This window comes from Oncorhynchus tshawytscha, linkage group LG08 (assembly GCF_018296145.1).
Source record: "Oncorhynchus tshawytscha isolate Ot180627B linkage group LG08, Otsh_v2.0, whole genome shotgun sequence".
Lineage (NCBI taxonomy): Eukaryota > Metazoa > Chordata > Actinopteri > Salmoniformes > Salmonidae > Oncorhynchus > Oncorhynchus tshawytscha.
Window position 1 is genome coordinate 68829420 of NC_056436.1, and position 12922 is coordinate 68842341.

At 43.4% G+C, this 12922-nt stretch overlaps 1 protein-coding gene across 3 annotated transcripts in view; it reads right to left on the minus strand.

Annotated features, from left to right (window-relative positions):
* Nucleotides 1–3885: 3885 nt before the first annotated feature.
* The window catches only part of LOC112256034 (mitogen-activated protein kinase kinase kinase kinase 4), a 117840-nt gene continuing 108803 nt past the window's right edge, over nucleotides 3886–12922 (minus strand). For all 3 annotated transcript variants that reach the window (XM_024428973.2, XM_042325887.1, XM_042325886.1), the window contains 3 exons: nucleotides 9295–9454; nucleotides 5280–5419; nucleotides 3886–5092 (listed from right to left, as the gene is read on the minus strand). In XM_024428973.2, coding sequence (XP_024284741.2) covers nucleotides 5009–5092; nucleotides 5280–5419; nucleotides 9295–9454 — 384 coding nt within the window. In that variant the 3' untranslated portion in view covers nucleotides 3886–5008. The remainder of the gene's footprint in view (nucleotides 5093–5279; nucleotides 5420–9294; nucleotides 9455–12922) is intronic.

Below are 12922 nucleotides of genomic sequence, written 5' to 3' on the forward strand. Positions count from 1 at the left end.
CTCATACTATTTTCTAAAATACTTAGACCAATGATTAGACCAATGATAGTGAAAGCATCAGTTCTTGGAAACCTAATCATTATAGGGTAAATATACTTGAAAATGCTATGTGAAACTGATTACCTTATTGGCTATTCCCTTCTAACCTAAATATCTTGTCAGTTGAATACACTTCAAGAGTGAATTCTCACAGAAGAATACAACATCATATCAAATTGTGTCTTGAAAAAGTTCATTTTCAGTTGACAATATGCTCACAGAACCAGCTGCAGTATTTCTATCATAAACATAAAAAAACTGCCCAAACTAGATCTCTAATGATGGCAAAATGGTGGCAAAACATTTAGCATATTGGGGGAAGAAAAAGCAAATAACAACTGGATTCAAATGCAATTGATTTGAGTTAACATTTCACAATTGTGGCACATTTCAATGTTCATAACCAAACATTTTCTACAAAAGAGTATATGTGACCCATTTCAGGAAGATAGGCGTATGTTGCACGCCACTACTTCACAGGAGAGGCATTTTAATGAATTCATTTTTTAAATCAAAATGCTTCCTTTTTTTTTTCTCTTTTTTTTTTTTTTACATAAATGCCTTCTGGAACATGTAAACTTTCATGTGCCTGAATAACAAACTGGTATTCCATCTGTAAATACGAATAAAATTGTTAAATTACGAGCCTAGTTGGTTTAGCCCTGGAAAAAGACAGGAACATTCCTGCTAGCCATGATTTGCTGAGATAATGGATGGGCTGGAGATGCCGGGAGATGAGTTTGGATTGGTCTGCCATGTAGGATGCTTCTGTCTATAATGTGAGCTGCTCAGTATGTGTTGATAATCCTTTCTACTGCAGATTTTTTGAAAGATATAACATTAGCCATCGAGAACTACAAAAGTTTTGCTACTTTTCTCAACAAAATTGATGCCCTGAATTTAGCAGGCGCTATGGACCGATCAGTTGGAAAACGTTATGATGGGCTATTTTCTGCACACGCCACGGTCAGTGTGAACCGGAGTGACTTTACACAATGCTGGCCAAACAAGATGTACTGTAGCTACAAAAGTAAGTTAAATGGTTCCAGTCTGCCGTGAAGCGCTCATCCATGTATACATACGGGTAAGAGTCTAGCTACATTTTCAGATATTATACATTTCTAATTTTGTCAGAAAGTTTGTTTTTTTTGCAAGTTAAAGTGTACTGTTAGCTAGCTAGCGAACATTGACCCTATCTGTGTAGTAATATTTTTCGAATCAGAAAGCCATTTGCGTTGCTAGTTATAGTCCAATGTTAGCTAGCTAGCTAACATTTAACCTAGTTGGTTGGCTTTAAATACCTGCATATTCATACTACAGCTATAACAATCAGTTTGTATTGGTAGTAGTATGAGTTGAGATTAATCCGGTTCATTGTTTAGCTAGCTAGCTAGCTACATGTCTAAACAAAAGACTCCACTTTGCCAGATGATTACAAGACCCAACAAGTTAGACAGGTGTATGGGGGTGATTATGGCCGTCTTTTGTATTTCATGAACATGTGTACATGTCTAGACAATAGTGACTCATCCACTTATCTAGATGTGGCTGGGGGGTGGTTATAGCATTTCTTTCACCTGACCCATCAATTTAAACAAGTGTGTCTGGGTAAGCATCATCTAACAATCATCTGGACACATTGTTTTTGATATTGCTACTGTGCAAATATGCATGTAACCATTTCACCGTGCTGTTTACACCTTCTGTATCCTGTTCATGTGACACATAAACTGAGATTTTATTAGATATAGTGTGTGTTAACCAGAGACAGTAATGTGAAGAAGAACATGACGTGCACCATGTAGGCTTCTACTTTTACCACTTTTAGTCTTGAAACCTTTGGTTGTTTACTAAACTACACACTCTGCTGTGCACATGGACTCACAAGTGAATCGTTAAAGAAATGGCTAAGGCTTAACAGGGTATGAACGATGCTGGATGGGTGTAGACAAAGAAGAGCTCTCCAGTCGGTACACCAAAAATATCAAGGGTCATTTTCTCAAAAGTGGGGTTACAATTCAAAGCAGTATTACTTTCCCATTGTTCCTGAACTGCAGTGTATTATATATCATTTTATAGCTCTGAGTTTCTACTTTTATCCAATGTAAAAAACAATTTCAAATTTGGCTGTGGTGGGTCACATATGTTTAACAATCTTAAGAGTTGAAAGCCTATCGCTGTTTTCACATCATTTTTAGATCATGGCATATCAAATAGACGATTTAGCTTTATCTAAATCAAATGCAATCTCTGTTTAATGTTGAAAATAAAGGACTTCAAATGTATTACACTGTGACAATAAAGCATTGTACATCGAACATTTACCATTTAATGTTGAAAATAAATTACTTCAAATGTATAAGACTGTGACAATAAAGCATTGTAGAGTGAACATTTACCAAAGTGGTCGTAGTGCAAAGGGCTAGATAATTTGAAACCCCATTAAACTGTAGCGATGACCAGTGGATAGAAAATATCTATAAAACAGTGCAAATAATATGTACAGCCACTTCCGTCCAAAAAGACTCTACACAGCACAAGGCCAACATAATGATCCTTTTCTTCCTCCTTTGATTTCTTCTTCCTAAAAACTACTTCATGTAAAACATGATCAGTTTTAGATCAAGAGATGCGACAGGGTATATAATGCCTATTTGGTTATCTGAATTATGACTAGAAAGTGGAGATCAGATCATAAACTCAGCATCCACCATTTGAATTGTTGGGGCCATAAAACGACTTAATTTAAAACCAAGTGGGACAGATAAGGACAAGCAATTTGCAGTATCGGTGTCTACTATTAAAGATGATTGCTAGCCCACTAATCTCTGTAGTATTTCTAATGCTCTCTTCAGTAAGGGAATCTCTTTCGAGTAGGTAAAATAGATGTACATTTCCTGACCTGAGGTATCTACAACTGTGCATCCTTAAAAACACATAATACTGAATGGTAAATATCTCAGGATTTAACACGAACAATGGCACTTACTAATAATAAAATGATGAATACGCCGAGACCCAATTAACAAAAATTGATTTGATCCATTTTGGATGTAAAAAAATAAGCAATTGTGCATTTTTTTAGTCCATGTGATATTAAGATCAATATGAAATCAAATGTAGGTTGCCGGTGTATTTCTAGATATAAACAAGAAGCCCTGTGCTGCAACACATACCGGCTGTATTTTTGAAATGACGAATAGCTCAGAAACACATGAAAACATTACATGTTTTGAACATCGCTCAGAGATGTACAAATATGATAAAACATTCAAAATGGGTGAATCATTTCTTTAAGGCACAAGACTCACTTCTTAAAGTGGAACTGACAGTATTTTAAGCACTTTGCAGATATGAAACAAACAGACAATCATAATATCAGTCCAAAATATCAAATTCCCAGTTTATCCTACAAAACCAACTTTATAAGAGGTTTTAAAAATAGGTTCTATTTGACTCAATATTTCTTGATGTACACTAAGGCATTGTTAGCAGAATAGATGGATGCAGTTCACTGCATGATTAATGTAATTAACCAATACATTTCTTGGTCGTCCCAAAAATATCGCTATCAGGTTGGGTGGGTACATTGTTTGCTGCCTCCATTCGGGATGCTCTGTTTCAGTTTCAATTACTCACTTTTGGACAAAAACAGACGAATGTAACTTAGGCTGGGAATGTCAAAACAATCAAACTAGCAAAGGAAATGATCAAAAGTCAGTCATATCATGGCTAATAGGCTAGCATATCTATTTATGTAGCAAGCTAAAAACAGAGCCCAACGCTAGCTAGATAGCTAGCTGCTAGGAGGACGACATGTAACGTAATTGGAGGAGTGGGTGAGTGAATGACCTTTTCCCCTCATTTCGGTTTATGGTGGCTATACATAGCTAGAGATGGAGGTGTCATTTGGTTAGCTAGCAAGAACCTGAACGACTGTTATCCAGTTAGCACATCTCTTGCGTTCGTAAACAGCCTAACCCGTTTTGGAAAGGGCGAGTAAAATGGTTAGGGTGAGATTCTCTCAATTATTTCTAGAAGTAGCTAGCTAGCAAACCAGCCAACTTTAACCAGTTAGCTTGGGGGCTCGGTTAGGACAATATTGAATTGCATTGACAAGACAATAATGAATTGCATTGGCAGGCAAGCTGTAGAATTCCCCATAATGTATCAGTGCAATTCTGCCGAGTAATTAGCTGAAAAATGTTGAGAGGGTTTGTCTAATGTTGCTTCATTAAAGTTTTAGCTCATCTTGCTCTGGCTAGCATTAGTTGTTGATGTGCATAACTGGGGGAGAGAGAGCCTACCTTTTCATGGTTGTTTGATCAATAGCACTGTTGAGTTCTGAAATGTAAGAGGACTCCTGTGGTCCATGTGTTCTAATGATCTAAAGTCGAGCTGTTGCTACTGCCTTTAAACACACAGTCCAGTTGAAAGATTGGCTATGGTGAACCAGTCTGCGTAGACTCCGGTCTTGGACGTGACAGATGTTTTTATTAGGTTTTATTTACTGCAGTGTCTATTAATTGTCAAAATGCCCGGCTGCTTTCCCACTCTATATTGCTATAGATTTTTTACAAATGCCTTAGTATACTTAATTCCCAAACATTCTATATATTCCCAAACATTCAATATCTAAATGACCATATCTAAGTGCTCGCTTGTCAGAATTTTTTTTAAATGTAATATTCTTCCTGGGGGTGTATATGAACATATTTTAATAAGATTTAGTGTTGCTTAAATGCTGTCAGTTCCATTTTAAGTACTATAGCTAGAGACTTGAAACCAATGTGGTGGCCTTAGACACAAAAATACTTAATTTATGCTGATTGAAAATACTGTATTCTCATATGCATGGGATTATGTAGCTGTATTACTAAAGTGTAAATTCAGTGTTTAAGAATGTTTCTGAGTATAATTCATGTTGTTTCTGAGATGATCGCTGTATGTTGTCTTTAAGCCACAGAGCTCACCAGTTGAACAGGGAGTTTTGGCCCAGTGTCATGAAGTAGATCTGGCTGCAGCCCCCAGACTGCACCGTGGCAAAGAACACCTTCACACAGAAAATAGATCAATCAGTAAAAAAAAAAGACAACTTACAGTATAATATTCAACACCTACAACACTATGAACAACATACAACCTTTCACATCTACCAGAGCCCAGTGATATGGGGGGAAGAGGGTGTCATGTGAGGTTTGCCCAAGGTGTGTTTTGGTGATATCAGGATGTTGTCGTACCTTGTCATTCCTCTCACAAAGAAACTTGAGTTTCTGGGCCTTCTTGTGCATGAAGACTCCCTCCAGGTTGCCTGTGTTAGCTGACCTCAGCTCGATGGCTTTGTCTCCCCAGCCCATCACCTGGTTGGACTGCAGGTAGGCTGTGGAGATACACACATAAACCACCAGGGATTTATGGAACTCTATTCCCTTTATAGTGTACTACATTTGACCAGGGCCCATAGGGTAATAGTGCACTGTACAATATGTGGAATGGGGTACCATTTGGGAAGCACACACTAAGGCTTTTAGACCCTCCAAGGCTTTCTGCCTCTCTCAATGAGTGCCATGTAAATCAATCTTGAGATGAAAATCAATAGGCACACTTTTCCCACTCTCCTCTTTTGAGCTGTTCTACAGTGCCTTCAGGAAGTATTCACAAACCCTGGACTTTTTCCACATTTTATTGTGTTAAAGTCTGAATTGAAAATGGATGAACTTTTTTGGATACGGGCCTACACACAATACCCCATAATGTCAAAGTGGGATTACCATTTTATTTAAAAAAAACAATTATAGTTATAAATTAAGTCATTAAGTATTATGGCAAGCCTAAATAAGTTCAGGAGTAAAAATGTGCTTAACAAGTCACATAATTAGTTGCATGGACTAACTCTGTGTGCAATAATACGGGTTAATGTGATTTTTTTATGATTACCCCATCTCTGTAAACCAAACGTACAATTATTTGTAAGGTCCCTCAGTCGAGCGGTAAATTTCAAACGCAGATTCAACTACAAAGACCAGGGAGGTGTTCCAATGCCTCACAAAAAGGGCACCTATTGGTAAATGGGTAAAAAAGCAGACATGGTATATTCCTTTGAGCATGGTGAAGTTATTAATTACACATTGGATGGTGTATCAATACACCCAGTCACTACAACAATACAGGCGTTCTTCCAAACTCAGTTGCCAGTATCATGACACAAGGCGAGACCCAGATGTAGACACAGGAGGCAGGTGGTTGGAGTCTTACAATATGTATTAATCCAATAGGGGGAAGGCAAGAGAATGGTCATGGACAGGCAAAAGGGTCAAAACCTGTTCAGAGTCCAAAAGGCACCAAGGGGCAGGCAGAACCAAGGTCAGGGCAGGCAGGCGGGAAAGTAGTCCGGAGTCAGGCAGAGGTCAAAACCAGGAGGACTATCAAAAAGAGAATAGCAAAAGTAGCGGGGCAGTGGTCTAAGGCACTGCATCGCAACACTAGTTGTGCCACTGGTGATTCTGGGTTCGAGTCCAGGCTCTGTCGCAGCCTGCCGCAACTGGGAGATCCATGGGGCGGCGCACAATTGGCCCACCGTCGTCCGGGTTAGGGGAGGGTTTGGCCGGCTTACAATGTCCTTGAGCACTAGTGACTCCTGTGGTGGGCTGGGCGCAGTGCACACTGACATGGTCGCCAGGTGTACGGTGTTAACTCTGTGTTAACTCTGTGTTAACTCTGACATATTGGTGCGGCTGGCTTCCGGGTTAAGCGGGCATTGTGTCAAGAAGCAGTGCTGCTTGGTTGGGTTGTGCTTCAGAGGACGCACGGCTCTCGACCTTCGCCTCTCCCGAGTCCGTACGGGAGTTACAGCAATGAGACAAGACTGTAACTATCAATTGGATACCATGAAATTGGGGAGAAAAAATAAATAAAGCGGGTGGACAAACAAAAACGCACAAATTCTGACAAACTCCAAGCATTGATTATGCAATAATGGGCTGCCATCAGTCAGGATGTGGCCCAGAAGTTAATTGACAGCATGCCAAGGCGGATTGCAGAGGTCTTGAAAAAGAAGGGTCAACACCGCAAATATTGACTCTTTGCATCAACTTCATGTAATTGTCAATAAAAGCCTTTGACACTTATGAAATGCTTCTAATTATACTTCTGTATTCCGTAGTAACATCTGACAAAAATATCTAAAGACACTGACGCAGCAAACTTTGTGGAAATGAATATTTGTGTCATTCTCAAAACCTTTGGCCACGACTGTAGATGGGTAATAATTCAGGTGGTAACACAACAAAATGGGGAATAAGACAAGGGGTATGAATACTTTCTGAAGTTACTGTATATACACTGTCTTGGCATTCTCTCAACCAGCTTCATGAGGAATGCTTTTCCAACAGTCATGAAGTTCCCACATATGCTGAGCACTTGTTTGCTGCTTTTCCTTCACCCTGCGGTCCAACTCATCTTAAACCATCTCAATTGGGTTGAGGTCGGCTGATTGTGGAGGCCAGGTCATCTGATGCAGCACCTGATGCAGCAACTCTCTTTTGGTCAAATAGCCCTTACACAGCTGGAGGTGTATTTTGGGTCATTGTCCTGTTGAAAAAACAAATGATAGTCCCACTAAGTGCAAACCAGATGGGATGGCGTATCTCTGCAGAATGCTGTGGTAGCCATGCTGGTTGAGTGTGCCTTGAATTCTAAATAAACCACTGACAGTGTCACCAGCAAAGCACCCACATACCATCACACCTCCTCCTCCATACTTTAACCACACATGCGGAGATCATCTGTTCACCTACTCTGTGTCTCACAACGACACGGCGGTTGGAACCAAAAATCAAACATTTGCATTCATCAGACCAAAGGGCAGATTTCCACTGGTCTAATGTCCATTGCTCGTTGTTTCTTGGCCCAACCATGCCTCTTCTTCTTATTGGTGTCTTTTAGTAGTGGTTTCTTGGCAGCAATTCGACCATGAAGGCCTGATTCACGCAGTCTCTTTGTGAGACTGCCTGCGTAGACTCCGGTCTTGGACGTGACAGAGGTTTTTATTAGGTTTTATTTGCTGCAGTGTCTATTCATTGTCAAAATGCCCGGCTGCTTTCCCACTCTATATTGCTATAGAATTTTTACAATTGCCTTAGTATATGTCATTCCCAAACATTCTATGTATTCCCAAACATTCCATATCTCAGGTCCGGGCTTGGCCGCGTGCTGTCCTGTCTGTAATCTTTTCCTCACAGATAACACTTCCCCTTGAATAATGACCTGGCCAATGGACCCAACTAAAACAGTCTAACAGAACATCTTATTTTTATTGTTCCAAATCTGTCTAGAGTTGTTGTATCCAGCTTGACTCCTGTTCGCACCCAGTGTTCGCACCCAGTGTTCGCACCCAGTGTTCGCACCCAGTGTTCGCACCCAGTGTTCGCACCCAGTGTTCGCACCCAGTGTTCGCACCCAGTGTTCGCACCCAGTGTTCGCACCCAGTGTTCGCACCCAGTGTTCGCACCCAGTGTTCGCACCCAGTGTTCGCACCCAGTGTTCGCACCCAGTGTTCGCACCCAGTGCTCCAAGCACAATTGACAACGGTCACTTCCTGGCTGCTGCATATCAAAAAGGGGCGATAGAAGAGATTTGATTTGGATCTCTTTTAGTCCCCATTTGGACTAATCTTCCAAGAGTCCTTAAACATTAAAATACAATTTATAATACGAACACATTTCCACATATAACACACTATTACAAACATACATAATATGACCCAATAAATACTCAATCTAAAAAAATATTGATTCTTCATCTACTATAGTCCCACAACATTTCTATGTATTATGTTTAAATCATTTTAAAATAATGTTTAAATTTATATATTGAAAGGTCTCTGGTTTGCTCAGTTAATTTATTCCATTTCTTGAGAGACATGTTGAGAGACATGTTCTATTGTTTAAATGGTGGGGGTCTGCAGTCTATCAAAGATAGAAGTATTTTTCATTCTGAGTGGAAGTGGAATATCTCTCTCAACGCGCGCACACGCACGCACTCACACACACACACACACACACACACACACACACACACACACACACACACACACACACACACACACACACACACACACACACACACACACACACACACACACACACACACACACACACACACACACACACACACACACACACACACACACACACACACACACACACACACTGCAGGTGTTGATTGGGTGAGTGTGTACGATGTACCTAAACTCACCGACAGATGCAGGCATCTCTCCCCACTGCAGCACTGTCTCCTTGGTGATGCGTCCGTAGGTGTCTATGTAAACCCCCTCGTCCTCATAACACACCAGCACCTCCATGCCACTGCTGTTGGGTAGGATGATGATGGCATGAGGCCGGATCACACCTTGGATCTGAGACAGACACAAAACACAGTCAGATGAGATGATGATAAAGTGGCACCCTATCCCCTATCTAGTGCACTACATTTGACCAGAGCCCAAGCAGAATAGGGTGTCATTTGGGCCACAGGCAGGATGATTTCTATAGTGTCTCTATCTGTAGTATAGTGTTATACTGTATCAGTTATCATTCTGTCTGTTGGAAAATAGCCATCTTCTTGACTTGCCGACCACTGGAAGTGCAACACAGCACTCTCACTCCAAATCTGTCCATCTCTAGAAGCAACAGCTATAATCACACAGCCCCATCCCCATCACCAGTTGTAATCCTCCTAATACACAAACTAACATTGTATAATAAAACAAAGTTTTATTGCCTCGATTGGCCCACTCTCCCTCCCTGAAACCATCTCGGTTAATTCCATTTGATAAGAGGCTGATTCACACAGTGAACTGGATCCGGCATGCCTGGCCTCAATGATCAAAACATGCTCAAAGACACTTAGGTCAAATGTTTTTCCCATAGTAACATTCAACAGAACAGTAACTGAATGCCTCAATGCCTGTCTGTCTGTCTATAGGAGCGATCCATTTTTGTGAACGGGATGGTGTACCTAATAAACTGTGTATATCGCTCCTCCATTCCATAATAACACATCCCCTTTCTCGCTCACTATGTTGAATCAGCCCAGGCAGCAACAGAGAGATGGTGATGACATGGCTTAATTAATTAGAACGTCTCAGCTAATTAATCGGCACACAATGTCTTGACTTAAATTCTCTAATTACAAACTAATTTTCCAAACATGCTCAGTGCTCAGCTCTTTCTCTTCTGGCATCGGAATACAACTTAGGTACCCACATGAATGTTGTTTCTATGGCTGGTGAGCTCCACTGAGATGTGATTCAGAGCTATATAACCACTGAACCGCCTCTTGGCAGTGAGGAGGACAACGAAGCACCAAGCAGCAGTGAGAAGGAGAAGGTGGAGGATGCGAGTGGCTTTGAGGAGGAGGAGGCAGTGAGTGGCAGTGAGGAGGACAAGGAAGCACCAAGCAGCAGTGAGAAGGAGAAGGAGGAGGAAGCGAGTGGCAGTGAGGAGGAGGAGGCAGCGAGTGGCAGTGAGGAGGAGGAGGCAGTGAGGAGAAGGAGGAGGGAGCGTGTGGCAGTGAGGAGGAGGCAGCGTGTGGCAGTGAGGAGGAGAAGGAAGCAGTGAGGAGGAGGAGGCAGCGAGTGGCAGTGAGGAGGAGGAGGCAGCGAGTGGCAGTGAGGAGGAGGGAAGGAAGCAGTGAGGAGGAGGAGGCAGCGAGTGGCAGTGAGGAGGAGGAGGCCAGTGAGGAGGAGGAGGAGGAGGCACCAGTGAGGAGGAGGAGGCAGCGAGTGGCAGTGAGGAGGAGGAGGCAGCGAGTGGCAGTGAGGAGGAGGAGGCAGCGAGTGGCAGTGAGGAGGAGGAGGCAGCGAGTGGCAGTGAGGAGAAGGAGGAGGCAGCGTGTGGCATTGAGGAGAAGGAGGAGGCAGCGTGTGGCAGTGAGGAGAAGGAGGAGGCAGCGTGTGGCAGTGAGGAGGAGGCAGCGTGTGGCAGTGAGGAGGAGAAGGAAGCAGTGAGGAGGAGGAGGCAGCGAGTGGCAGTGAGGAGGAGGAGGCAGCGAGTGGCAGTGAGGAGGAGGAGGCAGCGAGTGGCAGTGAGGAGGAGGAGGCAGCGAGTGGCAGTGAGGAGGAGGAGGCAGCGTGTGGCATTGAGGAGGAGGAGGCAGCGTGTGGCAGTGAGGAGAAGGAGGAGGCAGCGTGTGGCATTGAGGAGAAGGAGGAGGCAGCGTGTGGCAGTGAGGAGGAGAAGGAAGCAGTGAGGAGGGAGGAGGCAGCGAGTGGCAGTGAGGAGAAGGAGGAGGCAGCGTGGCAGTGAGGGAGGAGGCAGCGAGTGGCAGTGAGGAGGAGGAGGCAGCGAGTGGCAGTGAGGAGAAGGAGGAGGCAGCGAGTGGCAGTGAGGAGAAGGAGGAGGCAGCGAGTGGCAGTGAGGAGAAGGAGGAGGCAGCGAGTGGCAGTGAGGAGAAGAAGGAAGCAGTGAGGAGGAGAAAGGAACCACTTCTGACCCCCCCCAGGTCTCTCACAAGCACTTGCATAACGGCCCACATTCAAACAAGAAGACAGTGTCTGTTATCTCTATGAGGATTTAACAGTTTTGTAACAAGTCTTCGGCTGCATCATTCATACATACACAATATTTCTAATACCTAAGGTGATCCACAATAACCCAAAAATACCTCTTTGCATAAGAAGATTATTACAAAGTCTTTCCAAATGAGAGCTGCTATAAGGGCATCCGTACTGGCTTAGACTAGTGTCTTAAACAGCAGGTAGAAAACCAAGTCCCCAAACAAACCAACACCTCAAACAACCCCCAAAGCTCTATGTACAGTAAGTCACAGTCACCACAGGACCAGTGTTAGTCACCACAGGACCAGTGTAAGGATCCCCATACTTGCCCGGCCGGGAGCCTGTCTCCCCAGCTGCACCCCGCTGTCCACGTGCTGCTGTGGCTGTGCCACCACAATCCTCAGCATCAGCACAGGCATCCACAGACGCAGCGCTATCTTAATCCGCTGTCTTGGTATCGGGATCATCTCATCATCAACAGCAGCCAACATGGAGAACATACGTGGGAGAAAAGGTGTGTGTGTGTGCGTGTGTGAAGGCGAGAATGAGCGGACCAGAGAGTGTCAGTGAGAGAGAGTGAATATGAGAGTGAATGTGAGAGTGAGTGATCGGGTAAAAGAGAAGGACTCTTCTCTTCCGCTGCAGGGTAAAATACCAGTATTATGGAGTGAAAATATATCAGAAAAAAGTGTTATCAGAAAAGATAGCAGAATAACAGGTCTGTTTAGCAGGCACATGGTTAGCCAGCGCTGCCGAGGTGTACTTAGAGCTATCTATTTGGTGAAGAGTAGCACACATGGATGGAGACTGGGGCCAAAGAGAAGCAGCCAATGATAGCTTTGTGGGCCAGCACAGTGGGAGAAGTGGGATACAGCCACATCACACCTCTGGGCACAGCACTGGGAACTGGCACACTGGGGAGTGTGTGTGTGTGTGTGTTTGTGTGTAATAGAGCTAGTTTCCTTGGGATAGTGTTCTCCCTCTGCTCTGGCTCTCAGCTCCCAGCAGCTCTCTGCAGCAGTCTGAGTGTGTGTGTGTGTGTGGGGTTGTGTGTCTGCAGCAGTGTGTGTGTGTGTGTGGTGTGTGTGGGGGGATTCTCATCAGTAGCATTAGAGGCTGCCTCGGCTCCCCTGTCTACAGTGTCTAAGACTGCAAAACTCTGCACCATTGTGCGCCGCTCTGCTACACCTTGAGCCTCTTAGAGGGGTTAAAGGCATTAACAGGATCCATCACCTGGTCCAGCTGGCTAGTCATTCTCAGCCTTGTTCACCTCCTGGCAGACTGACAAACACAGCTGCCATTGAAATGAACTAATCATTAATTACT